Genomic DNA, 21,585 nt, shown 5'->3' on the forward strand with positions numbered 1-21,585 from the left:
AATGAGAGGGAAAAAAAACATATACACATACACATATACATATTTATACTCAGGAGCCTGAGGAATTTCTGTGCTTGTGTTGACATCCTAGAGATCAATTTTCGGTTGCACTTTTGGCTCGTTAGCTAGCTAGCATGCTAAGCTTGCGAACTGTTTAAACTGTTAGCTAGCTAGAAGGTGCTTGTTCGTTTATTGAGCTGGACATCGTTTCCGGTTTTGGTTGTTGTATTATTGTTGCGCTTTAATATTCTCAGGGTTTTTTTTTGGTGTGCGTTTATGTTTATAATTTATTTTTGTTTGAACTGCGTTAGCTATGCGTTGAAGCTAAAGCTAGCTACTGCTAAGTGACATAGTATTCTGTAGCATTGCTTGCTAGTTTGCGCTGTTGAAATTTCATTCCGAGTACACTGTGTGTATGTATGTGTGTGTGTGTAAATATATATATGCTGTTGTATTGATTTTATTTTATTTTACTTTACACGACCGACTTTAATACTATTGTTGGGTAGTCTGTAAACTTAATGTCGTTTGTTGAAATGCTGTAGTGACAACTCCAAGCTAGCTAAGCTAACGGCGCACGTCAGTGCATTTTTGCTGTTGCATTGCAGTTACGTTAGCTGCAGTGGAGTGAACAGCTAGCATAATAGCCATTGTGTTGCTTTCAAGACTCACAAAAAGAGTGGCTTCCAGTCCAGTCCAGTCCAGTCATTTCTGCCCGTTTTACAGTGTATATTGTAAACTAAAACCTTTCTATTAGTCATGTAAACATTGCAGTAACATTTAGACTATTGGTTATTTACGTTCCTAGTCTTTAAAATATGAATAATGCTTCATGTGAGTGTTTTTTCGTTCTTTTCTTTTCTTCCCCTGGATGCAGTGAAGTTCATAATGAAGGTTTGACTTTTTTTTTCCGGGTGTTTTCTTAATAACAGATCAATGAATAGTTCTGAAGTATTTGAGTGCAATACTGAATCCTCTGAACTGTCACTGTCTCCCATTTTAGTTTCAGTACCAGCTGTGACATGTCTCTGTGATTAGGCTCAAGTCCACATTTACGTTTCGTGTTTTTTATTTTTATTTTTTAATCGACACATTAATCAGTAAATAATGCAGGAGTTGTGGTTTTGCGCTACGTTTTTAATAGACTTTGTGGTTCCTGTATTTGGGTCTGTGGTGGAGATCATAACCCATTGTTAACATAGTTTATATATTTATGTTTAAGTTAAGGCTTGATGTTATTAGTTTGTTTGGCTGTTCCATGAATTGATCCGGTTTTCAGAAATGAAAAGCTCCATACCTAGATTAAATAAGCAGGGTATTATTGGACATGTTTAAATAATGAGGCTAATATTTGGATTATGTTTATTAAACTATACTGAGTCGGTCCTTGAAATTTAGGTTACAGGTAAAGTGGTCCGTGTCTGCAAAAAGTTTGAGAACCACCGGATGTAGACTTGTCTCATCATGTTGTATTTTCATGCTGTACAACTACCATGGCTAAATCAAGCCCCTTTCATGTGGCCCTGAAGTGTTGTAAAATGAAACTGAAACCAGGTTGAGCTATTATATATACATATATATTTACCAGGGTATGATTATTATTTATTAAAAAAGTAACTACACTCTTAATGAATGTATGATGTGTATTTTAGAAATACAATAAAATCTTGTATCCAGTATTTGAGATATGATTAAGCACACCTGATCTTCACACCCACATGTCTTTGTTGAACATCTCTTTCAAGACTTGCGCCCCGTTTTGCTGTTGTAATAACCTCCACTCTTCTAGGAAGGCTTTCCGCTAGATTTTGGAGCGTGGCCGTGGGGATTTGTGATCATTCAGACAGACGTAAGAGTGTTAGTGAGATTAGGTACTGATGTTGAGGAGGTCTGGGGTGCAGTCTGTGTTCCAGTTCATCCCAAAAGGGTTCATTGGGGTTGAGGTCAGGAATCTGTCCAGGACACTCGAGCTCTTCTTCTACACCAGCCTTGGCACACCATGCGTCCATGGAGCTCGCTTTGTCTTTGCACAGGGGCATCGTCATGCTGGAACAGGTCGATGGTTCCACTGAAGGGAAATTGTAAAGCCACAGCACACACAAACATTTTATTAAACAATTGTGTGCTTCCAACTTTGTGGGAACAGTTTGGGGTGGAACTACATATGGGGGTGATGGTCAGGTGTCCACAAACTTTTGACCACAGTGTATTTTTGAAATCTTACCCACTCCTAATCTCTGTGCACATCATTTTAACTCTTGGCCGTGCAGAGTTATTATTCGTTTTAGTTTGCAGAATTGTCGGGAGGTTTCATGGACATCGACAATGTCTGAAATCCAAAAAGCCTCCCACCCCCCGTTCTGCTTTTTTTTTTTCTTTCTTTTTTTTGTTGCTGTATTCGCATTCGTCACAAAAAGCCTGCAGTGCTACATTCTCTAACAGGTTGCCTTAATTCTCCAATTAGGAGAAATCAGACCAGGATGGTGCAAATCTATTCTTCTTTCTAACGAACACTCCTTGTTCACCATCAGCGTTTTGAGCAAAAATGGCAAACCCCCCTCCTTCTGAACAACATGCCATGTTTCATGATCATGTATCAGTTCCTATTAAAGGGAAGGCATGCAAGTTTAACACAGTCGAAATGGATAAGACGCAGTAAATTACTTGCGCATGACTTTCTGATCGCTTGGAGAGCAAAGCACACTGATTTTCTAAATAGCATTCATTTACATTTAGTCAGTGGGTAGGCTCTTATCCAGAGTGACTTGCGTGAGCTTACTCTGACATCACTCTCACATCATGAACAAGCAGATTTGCTCAGCTCCTCGGAGAGCAAATTTACAGATTCACATCTGAATGGCTGTGCTGTAACGTTGACACTGACGTGTATTTTTGAGAGTGTTATGTTATTAGGGTGGGGAAAGTGTTTTTAGTAGTTCTGTTCTAATCCAGAAAAGTGTGTGTGTGTATATATATATATATATATATATATATATATAAAATATGTATGTAAGTGTCAAAGCATTATTTTAAGTTTGTCTTTCGTTATAGGTATTACATTTGAAAGATGCTGTTAAGTTGGAATTGCCAAAATAATTACCGTAAGTAATAAGTTTTTCCTCTTCTGTTGTGTATATGAGCATATACATACAAGTGCAAGATGTATGGTTTGTAGTGGCTATTTGTCCTGTGTGCACTTTGCTGTACAGTAATTCATTAAAAATATTGTTTTTATGCATATGAGTATCGACACAGATGTAAATTATTTTGACCGCAGGAACAGAGTGTAGAAACTAGTAACCATGAAGGTCGACAGAAGCAAGTTGAAGAAAACCCCCACTGAAGCGGTGAGTACGCCGAGATGTTGGTATGCGTTAATCCTGAATGTTGATGTACATCTTAGGGCTGCGTTTTATGCGCCAAACTGAAACGAACGCTTATATAAAAACGTTTGCGCATTCCAGGCTTCTCTGATATTCAATATTCAATCCTGATTGCGATTATTGTGCGATTATGTCATGCAGCCCCGTGATGTAGGGGCGTAAGTTTCCCTCATGCGTGTGTTTAAAGCCGTGTGTGCCTCTCCCCTCAGCCTGCTGACTGCAGAGCACTCATAGAGAAGCTGAAGGGATGCAGCGACGAGCAGCTGCTCTTGGAGTTGCAGCACATCAAAACATGGAACATTGGAAAGGTAAGCGCAGAACACAGAGCTCAGAGGTATGAGCGATACTCGTCTTGAACCCGTCATGTTCTTACACGTCTTTCTGCTTTTTCCTTAGTGCGAGCTGTACCACTGGGTAGATCTCTTGGACCGTTTTGACGGGATCCTCTGCGATGCAGGCCAGACGGTGGAGAACATGTCGTGGATGCTGGTATGTGACCGACCAGACAACGGGCAACTCAAAGCCTTGCTGCTGGCAGTGCTGAACTTCACCGCTCTGCTAATAGAGTACAGCTTTTCCCGGCACCTCTACAGCTCCATAGAGGTACTCCAGAGTTCATGCGTCCCATACGAACGCCATCTGTCCTCAGTGTTCTCACTTACGCTTCGTGTGCTTGTTTGTTTTTGTTTGCAGCACTTGACCACGCTTCTAGCATCGTGCGACATGCAGGTGGTGCTGTCCGTGCTGAACCTCTTGTACGTGTTCAGCAAGCGCTCCAACTACATCACCAGGTTAGGCTCGGACAAGAGGAGCCCTCTTCTCGCTCGCCTGCAGCACCTGGCTGAGGTAAGAGCATCACAGGCTCAGGGTAACACTGTTGAAGACCTGGTTCAGACCTGCATATATTCTGCACACTCGGGTTTTAGTTCACAGATTTTATTTCGGGGTGAAAAGGTTGTTTTCCTTCATCTATTATGTCTCTTGTGCATGTTTCCCAATCTCTCCATAGAGCTGGGGAGGGAAGGAGAATGGCTTTGGCCTGGCTGAGTGCTGTAGAGATCTGCCCATGACGGTGAGCTGTGATAGGACTGGAAGGACTGATTGTCTTGTGCAAATGTGTAATCAGACATTTTCTAGTTGAAAATCTACAAAGCCAGGAGGCTCGGGACGATTGACGATAGTATCAGGAATCGCTGGTAGATCGTGTCTGGTGTCAAGTCGGACGAATGAAATGTCTGTGGGGGGGAAGCTTGGTGTCTGCAGCTTTAAAATCTTTTCTAATCTTTTTTAAGATCTTATCCTATATGAAACGTAACCTCTTTCTCTAACATATCTTGTCTGGTTATAACTTGTAAATCGGATAAATCTGCGAATCCTCTCGAATTATGCACGGAGAATTAATGAAGAATATAATAGTTCATTAGGGTGATTTCACTACACAGAAATTCAGTAAGAACAGAGATCGAATTGGTATCTGTTGATTGGCTCAGCTTTTGGTGTTACTTTAAGGGTTGTTTATAATGTTTTAAGGATTTGTTAATTTGCCCTTTCTCATGAGTTCCTCAATGTCTGTGTAGAAATATCCACCTAGTGCCACCACTCTGCACTTTGAGTTCTACGCTGAGCCCAGCTCCGAGGTCAAAGTGGAGAAAAAGGTATGGAATCATCTTTTTATCTCTTAGTCCGACTCTATTAAACACAGCGAAGAATAATTTACTATTCACTTTTACAATGTCAACCGCATAAAAGGTAAATATTTCTTTATTACTCTGTTAGCAGTCTAGCAGCAACACTCTACACTACATCCACATCGAACAACTCGATAAGGTGAGCTCCTGTTCCTGCCTCTCGTTGTGCTGGAAGCCTTTATACCTTTTATAGATCCCACACGACTCGACTTTGATCTCGCCTTTCTCTGGTGTGCGCTTAGATCTCGGAAAGTCCGTCCGAGATAATGGAGTCGCTGACGGTCATGTACAACATCCCTAAAGACAAGCAGACCCTGCTGTTCACACACATCCGCCTGGCACATGGCTTCTCCAACCACAAGAAGCGACTGCAGGCCGTGCAGGCCAGACTGCATGCCATCTCCATACTAGGTGAGTGTTCTATTAGGGACCCAGGACAATGAATAAGGGCTCCCGTTTATTTTCATCAAAGAGTGTCGGGCTCCAACGCCACACGTGTGCTGAGGTGGGTTTTGTTTGGTATTTTTTGTAGTGTACTCCAACGCCCTCCAGGAGTCAGCCAACAGTATACTCTACAACGGGCTGATCGAAGAGCTGGTGGATGTTCTCCAGATCACAGACAAACAGCTGGTGGTGAGAAACAACTCTTCTCCAATTGTCGCATGATCACCGTATTATCCCCAAAGGAGTCGTCGGTAAATGTGCTTAACTTGCACGTACGCAGTCATCTTAACCGTATGACCTGGAAATAGGGGCGTGACAGAACAAAAATGGACGAGTGTTTGGATTCCCTCATGTTCACTTGTGATTTCCCTCATGTTGATTTATATATAAGCTGTTCAACTTGGCAGAATTAAGCAATCGGTAAATATCTTGGTTATGTTTAGGTGGACGAATCATAAATTCTATGAAAACTAGCCCACTGGACAATTAAAAGCTCAGTCTGCTGCAAAGTCGTTTATATTTTAGTTACCTGGAAACCTAGATTAGGGTAAAAAGTGGTCGCTTACTTCATGTAGTAACATAACGAGGTAAGTTAGGTAGGTAATTGCTTCGTTACAGACTAAAGGGAACAACTTTATGAACAACGATACGATCACGAAGGACAGCAAGCTGTTGGCCAACGTTTGGTTTTGTTTTTGTTTCAGTTTTGTCCTGATACAAAAGACATCATTTGCGTCTTGCTAGAGTCTTTGTTTCTTCTCAGTTTGTTTAACCGCAAGGTGAATGGGTTTTGTGCTAACAGGTGAATTGGGCTGTATGACATCTAGTGATGCACCGAAAGGAAACTTCTGGGCCGAAGCAGAAAATCCAGGATGCACTTGGCCGGAAAATGAAAATTGGGGGAAAAAACACCCCCATTTTATAATTTATTTATTTATTTTTTTTGTATCACATTTTTATTGAAATGAACACACCAAAACAAAAACAATATTAAATATATTCTTCTTCATTCGGGTCTTTAACAATCAAATTTAACAGATTTTTTATTTTTTTTTAATCCAACTATCCAAGTAGTGTACCGTTAACGAATGTGATCTGCAAAACAGCAGTCAAGTAATGAACTTAGCAGCTCTTGGCTAGCATCATGCAGATATAAAAAGAGTAATTATGCTTATACTACACAATCATTTTAATGAAAACGGGCAGAACACAATGGCAGAGGGCCTCTATTCTGTTGTTGTTGTGGTGTTGTTGAGCAGGATGTTGCGTGTTCAGGTGGTGTATCAAACCTGATCTGGAAAAGTGCTTCGGCACCGTACCCCCTCTTGAAATTTCTGCGGAACAAACACTACCGGTGGCAAATTTTATGTCCGTATCTTTGAGTTATTTCCAAACCGCTGACATGATCGCCCTTTGCCGGGTAGCGCCGTGATAACCATCAGCTAGATCAAGAGCGAAAACAGAGCACTGAGGGGCGGGGCGGCTGATAGTTTTGGCATTTTCTCTCTTTCGGCCAAAAAATTTCTCCGGCTGAAATTTCGTTGCATCCCTAATGACATCCGTGCGCTTCCGTTTATTTTGCTCAGATTTGTCCACTCTCTCATACAGCTCACAGTAACAAAAGCAAATATTTAAAAAAAAAACCATCTTATTTTATTTGTTTGACCTCAGCACGTGTAGTAAATGTGGGGTGAAGGGGCACTGTTCTTGGCGTGTTGTACTAGGAGTAATGCCGAAGCTTTGCACTGTGGTACTGTGGCTCAGTTTTGTCAGAGTCTATCCGCTTCAGTGCATGCTGGTGAAGCAGTTGTTTGAGAGCTAGTAGTACAACATTTCTCTGTAATGAGGGACTCCAGTCTCTCACTGACATTTGTGTCTGTCATCTTTAGATCGATGCTCCTGCTTGTTATGCCAGTGTAATAATAAAAAAAAAAATTGCTGTCTAGTTCTGTACCATGAGCATGTGGTAGTACACACATTTTCAGCTTTGATATTTTCCATTCTGTGCTCAGTATTGATTTGATTTGACATGTATTATGCAGTTCTGTATATACTACACAGCTTGTTTTGGCCCAAAGAAATGTATCTCGCAAAATAGCAATCATTCGTGCGGAATCATGATTAAAGTGAAATATATTTAACGGTCTTGTTTTACTTCAGTAATTAAGTGCATAAACCCTGTCTCTCGTACTACTGAAAATGGCTAGAATTCCATATTAATGAGGACAACGTGTTTCGTTTCAAAATTGAGAACTGGCTGGTTGGTAAGATCGTCGCTGGGATGAATTCCTTTTGTGGTGTCTGTGTGTTTGAGCTAGCGTGTTCGTTATGTTGGGAAGCCATGCTCATTATAAGACTCCAGTGTTTTTATAGTTGAGTGTTCCTGTCACTCGCTTACTCCTTGCTTGTGTTTTATCCTGCGTTTTCTCTTCTACTCATTAGCGTGTTCCTTCTCCAGATGTTGTAAGAGAAACATCACAGCCTACAAAATTTGATTTGTACAGATGGGATTATAATAAATGGGACGGGTCATCTCTGGAGTGTCTGTTCCTCTCACTTTGAGAGAAGTGTCTGCTGTGGCTCTTATTTTCAGAGCACGTAGTGATGACTTTTCTGAGAGTGTGTTCTAGGAGAAGTGATGGTGGTTTTCACTGTGCTTCTGTCCCCTGTGTTGGTTGAACTATTTTGTTTGTGCTCAGAGGGTTTTTTTTTGTGTTTTTGTTGTTTGACTTCTTAAAAGCAGGCCGCACCAACCCTTTCAACAAAAGAAGTCCTCAGAAACCACAACCTTTTAGAATTTATAAGCAATTTCAGAAGAAAACTACAAAAGTTATATCAACATGGGTGTGTGAATTGCATAACCACCTTTCCCATGACTGGCATTACTCCGATATAGTGCGTTCAGGTGTTTAGTTTTCACCATCGATCGATTAGTAAAGAAAATATGCTTGAGTGTGAGAGAGGGTTCTTGACGCTGCTTGGCTTTCTGTCTGGCTGTCTGGGTGTTCTCCCTGAACTTGTGGGTTTCCTCCGGGTTTTCTGGTTTCATCCAACAATATGCCAGTAGGATAACCGGTGACTCGAAACTGCCCCTTGTTGTGAAAGAGTTTGTGTATAGCGTGTGCATGGTGCTGTGTGATGGACTGGCTTCCCACTAGCTTGGGATAGGCTCCGGATTTGCTACGATCCAGCTCAAGATAAAGTACTGAAGGTGAACGCTGCATGGTTTAAAAAATAATTACGGTATCATGATTGGAGAAACGTCACATTCCCTACTTGGGAAAAATCTTGTATTCTGTCCCAGCCGACGATTGACTTGAAAACATGCTAAATGAAACTAACGAGTAAACCCCTACCGTGGTTTGACGAATGTACGTGTGCACTCTTTATGACAGGACATAAAGGCTGCCTCCTTGCGTACTCTGACGTCTATCGTCCACTTGGAGCGAACTCCTAAACTGTCGAATATTATCGACTGCACCGGCACAGCTTCCTACCACGGCTTCTTACCCGTGCTGGTCCGCAACTGCATACAAGCCATGATCGGTAAGGAAGTATGTCTGTCGTCAAGAGATGCGATTTCACATAAATCACTCTAGCTCTCTGACTAAATTTGTCCTGTTCTGTTTTTCCAGACCCACTGATGGATCCGTACCCGCACCAGTTCGCCACAGCGCTCTTCTCGTTCCTGTACCACTTGGCCAGTTACGATGCTGGTGGAGAGGCCTTGGTCTCATGTGGGATGATGGAGGCCTTGTTGAAGGTTAGTGTTTCTTATCTACTTTCTCTCTGAAACTTATTTAACTCCTCGTATCCTTCGTACCCCGTCTACAGAATTACAAGCAATGTCCTCTCTTCTAGGTGATCAAGTTCCTGGGGGACGAGCAGGACCAGATCACGTTTGTGACGCGGGCGGTGCGTGTCGTGGACCTCATTACCAATCTGGACATGGCTGCCTTTCAATCCCACAGCGGCCTGTCTATCTTCATCTGCAGACTCGAGGTACAGGCACTCGGCATCCCTAAAGACCTCACGATTTAATGTGACCACTTGTCCCTTTAAAACATAATATAATTTTCATCCGTCATGGAAATGGATACGCTAGCATTTCCGTTGGGGCTGTCAAAATTCACTGTTCGAAAAAAAAAAAAAAGAGGCTTTTTATTTATTTATTTTTTTTTTTAAATTAATGCTTAATGTTAAATCTGTCGGAGTTTCCACATTTTTGTTGGAATGCACATTTTGGCACAAATGTTTCCGTTCATTAAAAAACGATTTTAAATAATAGTTCTTATTAGGGATGTCCCGATCCAATCTCAAAGCTCCGTATCCGGTCTGAGATCGGGCCCGATCTTTTGTTTGATGTCAGACGTCACAGACTATGCGGATGAAACGTCTGCCGCATGGAAATATTTTAAATTTGAAAACAAAAGCAGTCCGACAGCCAAGATGTGTGCAATGCGAGTGTTTCGCGAGACCGTACCAACCGAGCTGCGTTCAATACTTCGAACATGGTACCGAAGTCTGCACCAAAGCAACACACACTGGAGCTGGAGGATACTTTTAAAAGGAGAGAGAAATTTCCTCATCTGGAATGAAGAAATCTTTTGTTAAAAAACAAAACAATTATAAGGAACAGCTTGGATTCAAGCAATTTCTTTTCTTATTGCGTTGCAGAGCTATTCAGTTGTCAAGCGTATGCATTGGATTGATTCTTAATATCTTGAATGCACTTGAAATGCGCACCTTGCACTAAATATCGGATCGGACTCTGTCTGCAGATACTCAATATTAAAAGACTGATCAGGATCGTGGGCAAAAATACTTGATCTGGGCATCCGCAGTTCTTTTAAATAATTAAAAATGCAGTTTTTAAAGTGTTAATCAAGCTTATTTTTAGCTTTTAATATTCAGAATGCTACTGTGTACATTTATATAAATATTTCTGGGGAAAAGGTTTTCTTGACACTGTTCATCAACGTAGAAAGTTTCTGCATAAAATTGTTAAATCTCGATCAGTTCTTTTCTGAATCGTGTGTACTGCTCAGGCACTTGGCTCTTTCTAAATACTTTTGGTCTCATATGACTGTGTCTCTACAGCATGAAGTGGACCTGTCCAGGAAAGAGTGCCCTTTTGTCATCAAGCCAAAGATCCAGAGGCCTAGTACAACTGCTGAAACTGAGGACATGGACACGGATATGGACAGTCAGTTGCTCTTTGCTTTATTCCCAGTTTGTTCTTTGTGGAACTTCAAGTGTACCACCTGTCTGATTTGCTTTCACTGTTGTAGTAATGCAATCCGCTGACGTGTGTGTATATGAAATATAGTTTTTGGGAGTTGACTGATTAACGTCCTTTAATATGATATTTGTAAGCTAACGCCTCAATAAATGGTTGTTAATGCAGTGTCTGAGGTTGCCATGGAGAGCAGCCCAGGACCCTCGACCTCCACAGGCTCCAAAACCGAGCCTGACCCTCGTGCACAGAGCAGCACAGGGAGCGCCCCCAGAGCAGGTGAATGAACTCTTCGCAGTCACTCCCTCGTATATCCCACGTACAGTCACGAACAGCTGGTTAAATAACAGGCTTTGCTTGATGATGTTACAGGTGTGCAGTGCATCCCTCAGAGGGCAGCGCTGCTCAAATCCATGTTGAACTTCCTGAAGAAAGCCATTCAGGACCCGGCCTTTTCAGACGGCATACGCCACGGTAAGAGGATCCTCGATATGCTGAGAAATACGATGCGCATTAAAAGGCTGTTTTTGGTTATTTAAATTAAAATTAACGCATGTTTACATTTAGATTTTTTTTTTTTTAAATTTCACAGGATTCAAGAGCCACTATTGCTCTTGATGACAGTGCAGTAAAATATTTTGTTCCTAAATTGCTAAAGATTTGTGATTTCAGTGTTTTCAGAGTGAAATAACTGATTATCAGGGAGGGTGATTTCACACTTGCTATTTTTAGGAAACTTATATTGTTCATCATCTTCTTCTCCTTGTCTCCCTCAAGTGCCCAATAACTCTGAATGGTAAAATATGGCCACAAATGGCCCACATGAGCCCGTCAGTAAGAGAAAATCGTGAAGAGAAGTTACACGATTGCACTTATGGAACAGAGTTCAAGCCTCTCGACAAGCTGAAATGTGTTCAGCTGTCTGTATAGGCTCACTCAAACACTTGAGCAGAGGACAGAAAACTACTAAATTAATTTAAAATCTGCCGTTGATCCAAATTTGTTGACGTTTTATATCTGTGGGAAAAATTTCTCTGCCATATCAATCTTTAAATGGTCCGCAATCTTGAGCAATCCACCATTGCTGCTTGCAGCTATATATATATTTTTGTTTGTGTGTTTTTATTTTTTAAAACAGTGTTTTAAGTGCTGGCCAGAGTGATTTTTGTGCTGACACGGGGGGGGGGGGGGGGGGGACCCTCCTCATGAGACACTTAAACTGAAACCATTAGAATCACCTTCACCAGTCCTAGCTAGTATTGGCGGACTAACTAGCCTAGCTTAATGGATTAAATTTATTATCGTTGATGATAACAATTGGTTTAACTTTGGCAGTGATTAATGTTTTGAAAAGCAAGAGAAATTGAGCTACTCGTGTGACTTGACTGTATTCAGCCACAGTTAGCGAGACCTCACGTTGTGTACCATTTGAACGTCCCAAAAATAGTTTTTAGTTACATTACAATTAAAAATTTCATGAATGAACATGTCATAAAATCTTACGTTTGCTTGCAAATTATATTATGTTCACTAAGTACTTTGTACTGAGCTTGGTTAGTTAGGAGGTAAAAAAAAAAAAAAGTGCTCGATGGTGCACATTTCTCACAGGCGCATGTGTAATATGTGCTCGCTGGGTTTTATATGAAAAAACTGCAAGTGTGAGAACACTCATGATAACTGCTATTGTGCCGGTTTATCATGTGTATCTGTGTGGTCTTAACGTATGATCTGTGAATGACTAACATAAGGTCTCCTGTCTCTCCAGTTATGGATGGGTCCCTGCCTACCTCGCTGAAGCACATCATCAGTAATGCTGAGTATTATGGCCCTTCACTCTTCCTCTTGGGTGAGCATACAGAGCAAGGTTACCTGTGGTTTTCTCAAACTGTGTCATTGTCTGTCTGCAGCGCTGTAGCAGGGCTCAAGAGCTTTGAGCAGATTAGCGGAGGCGGTGACGGAGAAAGTGTAGTAAAATTGTGTTAAACTGCCCTCATGTCGGATTGAAGTTAAAACTGATAAAAATATCTATTTTTGGAATGAGGACCAGTAGTATGAAACACTGCTAAGAAGTATCCAACACAGAGCGATATACATATATGTCTATATATCGTGTGTGTATGTATGTATGTGTGTGTGTGTATGTATGTATGTATATATATATGTATATATATATATATATATATATATATATATATATATATATATATATATATATATATATATATATTATGTGTGTGTGTATATATATATATATATATATATATATATATATATATATATATATATATATATATATACATACATATACATACATATACACATATATATGTATGTAATATAATATAATATTGTCTTACACAATGTTTTCATTCTCTTTCTTAGCGACGGAGGTGGTGACTGTGTTCGTGTTCCAGGAGCCGTCTCTCCTCTCCTCCCTACAGGACAACGGCCTCACAGATGTCATGCTACACGCATTGCTCATCAAAGATGTGAGTCTGGCATATCAACCCCCCTCCCCCCTCCCCCTCTCATACTCTGCTTCCTCCCCCCTTCCTTAGATTCTTTTCTTTTTCTCCATTGTGTTCTGTTTAACCCACACGTTTCCTCCGCTCTGCATGTTTGAATATAACAGTGTCTCTGTTAGCGAGTCTTTAGTGAACGGACATCTTGTCTCGCCACCCACTTGTCTGGTAGCCTTTCGTTTGTTGTTTTCACGGTCTCGTACACTCTCTCTTTCTTTGCCAGGTCTTTCTAATTAACTTCCCAAAAACCTCACACTCCAGCAGCTCGCACCACACCTGTCGGATGGTCTTGTTCCTGGCATCTTCCCACGATCCTCTCTCTCATGTTCCTCCCCGCTCTGCTTTTTCTCTCCGATTCTCTCTCTCACAGTTTCTGTCTCTGCAGGTCCCTGCCACCCGAGAGGTGCTGGGTTCCTTGCCCAATGTCTTCAGTGCCCTGTGCCTAAACGCCCGTGGCCTGCACTCGTTCGTCCAGTGCCAGCCCTTCGAACGTCTGTTCAAGGTTTTACTGTCACCCGACTATCTCCCGGCCATGCGACGCCGCCGCAGCTCTGACCCACTGGGTGAGTGACGCAGCAGGAGAGCAGCGAGAGATGATTTTAGCTCGGTGTTAGTAGTCATGCGACAGCAAATAAGGCCAAGCTTTTAACCAACTTTTCACACTTTTTTTTTTTTAACCGTGATGTAAGCCAAAGAGGAATGCAGGTTTAAAAAATGTGGTGTTTTTTGTATCTGAAAGATAAGTTAATAAACAAAACGAGCTAACTCGGGATTTACGTTGGCAGCAGAACGACACAGTGTCTGGAACTTTCCAGTGGCTGAATGAGGCAAGCAAGTCGAGCTGAATTTAACGAGTACTGAAAATGTATTTTTCCGCACTGCAAAATTAAGCCGACGACAGTCACTCGTCTCAACAAGCCATCGATAACTAACAAATAAGCTGAACCGTCTTTGTTTTGTTTTATGTTACACAAAAGCCTCCACTTTTGTAGGTGTGCACGTTTTTGTGTATTGTAACATATCGGCTTGTTATATGGTCTTGTCCTGATCTGCCAAGGTAACTTCTTGTGTGTTTGTACGTTTGGCAAATAAAGTGATTGTTGATTCTTACCAAGCTATAGCGATCTGTTCAGTAAAACAAAAAGAAAGAAAGTAGTGAGTGTTAACACAGTCGTCTGAGACGAATGCCAGGTACGAAGGTTGTGTGTGTGTGTTTCAGGGGACACTGCGTCTAACTTGGGCAGTGCTGTGGATGAACTCATGAGACATCAACCCACATTGAAAACCGATGCCACCACAGCGATCATCAAGGTAGAGAGTGGCTAATGATACATATGTTTGTGTTTTGCACTTTTGTCCGTGATTGTCTGTCTATACATAATTAATCTGCTCATCAGTTGCTAGAGGAGATCTGTAACTTGGGCAGAGCTCCTGAGTACATCTGTCAGAAGCCCTCCATTCAGAAAGCAGACGGGACCGTTACTGTACCTCCAGCTCGTTCGAGCCACGCGGCAGAGGAAGCCTCCAGTGAAGACGAGGAGGAAGAAGAGGCTCTGCACACGTTCACCCAACAGCAAGGAGAACCGGAAAGCAGCAGGCAGTTAGTGTTTTAACCTAATGACTGGTTTGATTGCAAGTGGAGAGAAACATTGATTTCATGGTGTGTGTGCAGGGTTTGTATAAACTGCCATGGAACTGCCATAAAATGGATTGTGTTTTTACAGAGTGGTTGGCACGGAAGAGCGGATTCCTATTCCTCTTATGGATTACATTCTCAACGTGGTAAGTGCCGAGTCAGCTAATAGGGAAACGGCTGCTCGACATCACCGAGCCTGTTTCTAAGTTTTTTTTTTTATTATGCATCGACTATATTAAGTCAGCGCCTATTCATCAGAAGACGTTCACGAAAGAACGTATCCGCCAGCTCCAGAGACTTATTGCATTTTCTGTTTTCTTACATGAAGATGAAGTTTGTGGAGTCCATTTTGAGTAACAACACGACAGATGACCACTGTCAGGAGTTTGTGAACCAGAAAGGCCTTCTACCCCTGGTGTCAATCTTGGGGCTTCCCAACCTTCCCATAGACTTCCCAACGTCTGCGGCGTGCCAGGCTGTGGCTGGCGTATGCAAATCTATTCTGGTGAGATGATCAATACGTAATGTTCTCCAGAATACATATTTGGAACGCCTATACACACATTGATTTGAGACTTATGAAAGTACCCCTGAAATAAATGGTAAACTCCTCTCCGTTGGCCGATTTTTCGATTCTATAGATTTCGCATTTGAGTTAAATCTCAGTGTGAATAATGAGAACTGCGAAGCTTAACAAGTCATGCATATTTAATAGACCTTTTTGATAGTTTTAAGAATTGCAAATATTACAGGGTTCTTGTAAAAGTAGGACATTAAAAGGCTTTCATTTGTAGACCTCCAAGTGTATGGGAATCCTAAAGATGTTCTGAGTGTGAATTTGTTTTCACAGAAATATAAATCTGTTATTTTTTTAGAAATTCCTTCCCTCATGCATTAGGGAGGCTGTGTTAGTGATGAGAATTATATTTCATGTTTTCGCCCATTTCATAATACACTTGCTGACCTTTTTAAAAATAAACTGAACATGAAGAAAAAAAAAAATCAGTCTGGAAAAAGTATTGAAATGGGCTGGGCCCCCACCGTATTAAATATTTTATTTTTCTACGTAGATTATCTTTAATGCTTTCAAATCACGTATTCTGGGGAAAAGTTTTTAACACACATTTAATTTTAAAATGTCTCTCTTTTATGACGGTCAGTCTGTTAAACTCACTCTGTTCCTGGCTCAGACCTTATCCCACGAGCCAAAGGTTTTGCAGGAGGGGCTCTGCCAGCTGGACAGCATCCTGTCGGCTCTGGAGCCACTACATCGGCCCATCGAGGAGCCAGGCGGTTCGGTTCTACTGAGAGAACTGGCCAACGCCGGCCATGTCACTGATGCCACACTGTCTGCCCGTGCTACACCTCTGCTGCATGCACTCACTGCTGCACATGCGTACATCCTCATGTTCGTCCACACCTGCAGAGTTGGACAGGTGAAGTTTGCAGCATGATTTAAAAAAACAAAAAAACAACACTGTTTGGCAGAAAGGATTCATTATGTTTTTATTGCTTCTCTTGTAACTCTGTCTCTCTCCTCCCATCAGAGCGAGATCCGGGCGATCTCCGTGAACCAGTGGGGATCTCAGCTGGGGCTGAGTGTACTCAATAAGTTGAGTCAGCTCTACTGCTCGCTGGTGTGGGAGAGCACCGTGCTGTTGTCCCTCTGCACACCCAACAGGTCAGCGCCGCACTCCACTCGGCTTACACACGGCAGGCCTTCTGCCATCAGCCCTCTTGTGGCTGGATCTCTGAATGTAGTGGTATAATCCCATTGACTGAAACCCGAAACCAGTATACCTTTAAAACAGCTGAACCCGTCTCAGGGTACTCGAATGACAAAATGGCTTCTGGAACACTGATTCAGTACAAATCCATTAGTCATGTTGTATTTTTGTGCTATACACAACCGGTCAAAAGTTTAGAGTCACTTGACTGAAATGTTTTCTCATGATCTTAAAAAAGTTTTTGATCTGAAGGTGTATGAATTTAAACGTTTAAAATCGGTGTTGAGGACAAAAATATAATTGTGCCAATATATTCATTTTCATTTGAAAATTGGAAGGAAAAAAAGACTCATTTGCTCATGATCTTTCTTCCTCTTAAAACCATCCAATAATTTAATGTTTTGACTGAATTTTCTGATTCCAAGCCATGACTAATTTTCTTGAACTCCCCTCCCCAGCCACCCAGTCACTGCTTAACGACCACTTTCTAATGCCTTTTGCAGATGCACCAGTGTGTCCCATTTCCATATTTTGGTTTTGAATTTCAATCTTTGTACAGCAAAATAAATGCTTGGGGTCAGACAATGGGGTAAAAATTCCCACTGGTTTTAGTATCACTTAGAAAACAGCCCCACTGTGGCAGCCCACGTTTACAGTCGTTGATGTACAAGCTTGTCCGTGAATCGTGGCTTTTATTCCAGAACAGAGATGACTGGGTTTTAAGTATCGAGTCATTTTATTTGTTTGTTTATTTATTTATTTATTTATTTATTCTTAAAATTTATTTCCAGTCTCCCTCCTGGCTGTGAATTCGGCCAGGCCGACATGCAGAAACTGGTGCCTAAAGAAGAAAAACCCTCCAGCGGCGCTACGACTAGCGGAGGCCGGAGAACCGGTAAAAAAACACTGCCCCATGGTGATTCTGCATAAATCCTTCCCTATAAACCTCTGCTTATCTTTCTGTCCTCCTTTTCCTCTACCTTGAATCTTAGTACTTCCTTTTTTGCATGCTTTTCATTCCTATATATATATATATTTTTTTTTTTACCCGCCCCTGTGAATGTCTTATTACTTCATGCTCTCTGCTGGTGTTTCCTCTAGCTGAGACAGAGGCTCTGTCTGTGGGAGTGGACCCCTCTGCACAGGGGCTCCTGGAGGGCATGGGTCTGGACGGAGACTCCCTCGCTCCGATGGAGACGGATGAGCCCGCAACCGCTGACCCGAAAGCCAAGTCCAAACTCACTCCTGCCATGGCAACACGCATCAAGCAGATCAAACCTCTGCTCTCAGGTCAGTCCCTGTGTCAAACTTTATATTCGGCTGTGTTTTGTCATTAAGGAGAAATAAATGCACTAAGACTGGTGCTATTTCTACATGAATTGGCACAAAATAGCATTTCGAGCTCAGTAGTTCTGTGTATTTAAATACTATTTAATTCGAATAAATAAATAAAGTTGTTTCTGCAGGATTTTCTTTTCCAATAAACTGACAGTTTATATCTTATATGGGTCACAAAGTGCTGCTGTCCGTGCTCATGCCGTCTGCAGCAGTATAAGATTATCGGTTAACTCTTTTTCAGGTGCTAAGTCCTTTTAATAATAAAAATCGGAATACGTTTGTTAAATTAATTTGACAACCGTAAGTACTAAGTCATGCTAAATCACACCGTTTCCCATACTTCTGTTCCACAGCATCATCTCGTTTAGGAAGGGCTCTGGCCGAACTGTTTGGCTTGCTGGTGAAGCTTTGCGTGGGTTCGCCTGTCCGTCAGCGCCGCTCCCACCATACGACAAACACGGGCACCGCCCCAACTCCAGCTGCTCGTGCAACTGCTTCCTCGCTTACCAAACTCCTGACCAAGGGCCTGAGCTGGCAGCCCCCTCCGTATACGCCCACCCCTCGTTTCAGGTAGCGTGACTAGCCAGACCTCTACACTCCACCCATCAAGTCTCCTTTTGTCTCCTGCTGGACGTGTGGTTTTGTATCCATATGCCTGTAAATATTCTGACGTGTCTGGTTTCGTTTCAGGCTGACGTTCTTCATCTGTTCCGTCGGCTTCACTTCGCCCATGCTTTTCGACGAGAGGAAGTACCCCTACCACCTGATGCTGCAGAAGTTCTTCTGCTCTGGAGGCCACGACGCTCTGTTTGAGTGAGTGGAGGAGTTATTCCTAACCCTGATATAATAACGGCACTTATAATTCTCTAACTCGTGTAATCATGTGCCTGTGTGCTCTCAGGACATTTAACTGGGCGTTGTCCATGGGAGGTAAAGTGCCAGTGTCTGAGGGGTTGGAGCATTCTGAACTGCCGGATGGGACCGGGGAGTTTTTAGATGCCTGGCTAATGCTAGTGGAGAAGATGGTGAACCCCAGCACAGTGCTGGACTCTCCTCACTCTCTGCCTGCCAAGGTGCCTGGAACGACGCCAACCACGCCACAGTTCAGCGCCCTGCGTTTCCTCATCGTCACCCAGAAAGTGAGAATACCTTTTTGAACTAAGTTTTAATTCGATTTCTGCTCACGGTCGATTAAACTTGATAGGAATCAGCACGAATACTTGTAAGTGACTGTCTGTGATAGACAAATTATTCTTCAAAAATGTGGTGGAAAATAAATAAATAAAGAATGAGTGTGTCTAAATTTTTAACAGGTAGTGTACATGTACCTGTTGTGGAGCCTGCAAAAATGAATGTCAGAGTAGTGTGCTGCAGTGCTTGCTTTACGACACGCTGCTAATTCTTTGACTCTTTGACATCCAGGCCGCCTTTAACTGCATCCGCAGTCTGTGGAACCGCAAGCCATTAAAGGTGTACGGTGGACGCATGGCCGAGTCCATGCTGGCCATCCTTTGCCACATACTACGTGGTGAGCCGGTCATTCAAGAGCGCCTGTCCAAGGAGAAAGAAGGCACTTCTCGCCCTGAAGAGGACGGAGCGTCTACAGCCGCAGGAGCTAGTGGTGGGCAGGGAAACGGAGCAGTGGGAGAAGGTGCTTCTGGATCCGGAGGCAATACCGGCACGGCTGGGGGCACTGCAGATGATGGGAGCGCCTCCACGACCCGTAGAGAACCACAAGTCAACCAGTCTCAACTCACACAGGTAAACGGGGTCTTTTTCACAGCTGGCACTTTCTGTCGCCGGTGCACTCGTTTGCCAGGTTTTTACCACCTATCAGGTGCTGCAGTATTATCAATGTGAAAAATATTCAGTTTAAATCTTTTACTGGAAATGGCAACAAACTAAATAGAAGCTGTGTTGCTGATTCTAGTAGTAGCTATGTTGCCTCTTATTTAGTGGTGTACAGAAGCTAAATTTTATTTAATAAAATATATTCTTGAAGTCAGAAACCCAACTTGAAGGTCCTCCCGGTTATTATACATTTTTTTGAACTGACCCACATTCTTAAATTTGATGTACATACCTGTAATGTGTTGGAATCCTGGTGTGGTTCCTAAAACTGCATAATGAAATACTGGCTATATAAATGTGTATATCTAACGTATATGTGTCCTTTTGTACAGCTGATAGACATGGGCTTCTCCAGAGAGCATGCTATGGAGGCTTTGCTGAACACCACCACCATGGAGCAGGCCACCGAGTACCTCCTCACCCATCCACCACCGCTACTCAGCGCTGCCATTCGGGTAAGACGCCATCATGCGTTTAAATAAAAATTAATTTGCTTCACGCGTGCACACACAGGCAAGCATAGACACATACACACAAGGCTTACAATTAGTCACTTTGGGCTTGTGTCACTGAAGGAATTCACCATGTCTGAAGAGGACCAGATGATGAGGGCCATTGCCATGTCTCTGGGTCAGGAAGTCAGCATGGAGCAACGCTCAGACTCTCCTGAGGTGGGCAGACTGACACACAGGCATACAAATAAAGCTGTGTTCCAAACGGCATACTGTGCATATGACTTGTACTGTGTACAACATCTGGCTTTGGGGAGTGTTTGTAGTATGTGAACTAGCATGGAATATTACTCCTTAGGTCGAATTTTACCATCCAGCCACAGGTGTATAACCAGTCTCTCTCTCTCTCTCTCTCTCTCTCTCTCTCTCTCTCTCTCTCTCTCTCTCTCTCTGTCCCCCTCCCCTCTACTGGTCAAAAGTTTTGACACACATTCTCTTTTTTATCCCCCCACCACCCGATTAAAAAATCCAAAATAACAGTATTTTAACATCTTCATAGTCGACGCCCTTTTTTGCCTAAAATTTCCAGAAATGTATTCCTGGCATTTTCTCGACCGATTTCTTGAGGAATTTCCCTGAGATGCTTTTTAAACAGTATTAAAGGAGCTCACACCGACGCTGGACTCTTATCGGCTGCTTTTCGGAATATTTCGCTCCGGAATATTTCGCACCTTTTTTTAACGATCGTGAGAAACGTTTCAGTCGATTGTCTCCGAACTTTTGACTGGTAGTGTGTATGTATATGGCAGGCAATGGTTATATTGATTTCATGCTAAATTTTTATGTAACTGAAAAGGTATTGCTAATTATTTTCTACTTTTGCTGTAATTATATTAATGTTGTTGTGTGTTTTTTTTTTTTTTTTTTTTTTTTTTTTTTTTTTTTTGTTAGAGACAGAAAATGAGCTCAATGGACTACTCCTGTATTTCCATTGCTCTAAAATAAAGAATAATGTGGCGTCTGTCTGCGTTAAATCATTCTCTGGTGCCTCCTCACATCATTTTTGGCCTTAAAGACCAAAAGGTCACACGATTTGTCATTTAAAACGTAGTCAATAGGGAACTACATTAAATGGCTGGAATCGACATGACTGTGTGGAACCAAATGATAGTTTGGTGCAGGAATATAATGTAGTATACAGTACTTAGTGGTGCAGAATATAAGTATGCCTTTTCAAACACAGCCTAATGCGGATCTATTCAGGTCTATTACTTAGTCGAGAACCCAAGTAGATTTTTAAAATTTATT

General features: G+C 42.1%; 1 protein-coding gene across 12 annotated transcripts in view; it reads left to right on the forward strand.

Annotated features, from left to right (window-relative positions):
- The window catches only part of huwe1 (HECT, UBA and WWE domain containing E3 ubiquitin protein ligase 1), a 52,690-nt gene that overhangs the window by 3,379 nt on the left and 27,726 nt on the right, over positions 1 to 21,585 (forward strand). For 6 of the 12 annotated variants that reach the window (XM_017487014.3, XM_017487024.3, XM_017487020.3 and 3 more), the window contains exons 2-34: positions 3,052 to 3,101; positions 3,278 to 3,347; positions 3,593 to 3,691; positions 3,780 to 3,986; positions 4,077 to 4,229; positions 4,393 to 4,455; positions 4,961 to 5,038; positions 5,160 to 5,210; positions 5,314 to 5,482; positions 5,604 to 5,704; positions 8,911 to 9,061; positions 9,151 to 9,278; positions 9,377 to 9,517; positions 10,616 to 10,721; positions 10,923 to 11,030; positions 11,124 to 11,225; positions 12,517 to 12,597; positions 13,134 to 13,240; positions 13,644 to 13,836; positions 14,493 to 14,584; positions 14,671 to 14,873; positions 14,998 to 15,055; positions 15,238 to 15,414; positions 16,100 to 16,345; positions 16,457 to 16,590; positions 17,428 to 17,552; positions 17,738 to 17,926; positions 18,328 to 18,544; positions 18,665 to 18,787; positions 18,876 to 19,113; positions 19,397 to 19,735; positions 20,158 to 20,280; positions 20,401 to 20,496. In XM_017487014.3, the coding sequence (XP_017342503.1) occupies positions 3,303 to 3,347; positions 3,593 to 3,691; positions 3,780 to 3,986; positions 4,077 to 4,229; positions 4,393 to 4,455; positions 4,961 to 5,038; positions 5,160 to 5,210; positions 5,314 to 5,482; positions 5,604 to 5,704; positions 8,911 to 9,061; positions 9,151 to 9,278; positions 9,377 to 9,517; positions 10,616 to 10,721; positions 10,923 to 11,030; positions 11,124 to 11,225; positions 12,517 to 12,597; positions 13,134 to 13,240; positions 13,644 to 13,836; positions 14,493 to 14,584; positions 14,671 to 14,873; positions 14,998 to 15,055; positions 15,238 to 15,414; positions 16,100 to 16,345; positions 16,457 to 16,590; positions 17,428 to 17,552; positions 17,738 to 17,926; positions 18,328 to 18,544; positions 18,665 to 18,787; positions 18,876 to 19,113; positions 19,397 to 19,735; positions 20,158 to 20,280; positions 20,401 to 20,496 (4,443 nt within the window). In that variant the 5' untranslated portion in view covers positions 3,052 to 3,101; positions 3,278 to 3,302. The remainder of the gene's footprint in view (positions 1 to 3,051; positions 3,102 to 3,277; positions 3,348 to 3,592; positions 3,692 to 3,779; positions 3,987 to 4,076; positions 4,230 to 4,392; positions 4,456 to 4,960; positions 5,039 to 5,159; positions 5,211 to 5,313; positions 5,483 to 5,603; positions 5,705 to 8,910; positions 9,062 to 9,150; positions 9,279 to 9,376; positions 9,518 to 10,615; positions 10,722 to 10,922; positions 11,031 to 11,123; positions 11,226 to 12,516; positions 12,598 to 13,133; positions 13,241 to 13,643; positions 13,837 to 14,492; positions 14,585 to 14,670; positions 14,874 to 14,997; positions 15,056 to 15,237; positions 15,415 to 16,099; positions 16,346 to 16,456; positions 16,591 to 17,427; positions 17,553 to 17,737; positions 17,927 to 18,327; positions 18,545 to 18,664; positions 18,788 to 18,875; positions 19,114 to 19,396; positions 19,736 to 20,157; positions 20,281 to 20,400; positions 20,497 to 21,585) is intronic. The other 6 variants (XM_017487021.3, XM_017487019.3, XM_017487022.3 and 3 more) reach the window with 6 other exon arrangements.

The sequence above is a fragment of the Ictalurus punctatus genome, chromosome 15 (genome assembly GCF_001660625.3).
Source record: "Ictalurus punctatus breed USDA103 chromosome 15, Coco_2.0, whole genome shotgun sequence".
NCBI lineage: Eukaryota > Metazoa > Chordata > Actinopteri > Siluriformes > Ictaluridae > Ictalurus > Ictalurus punctatus.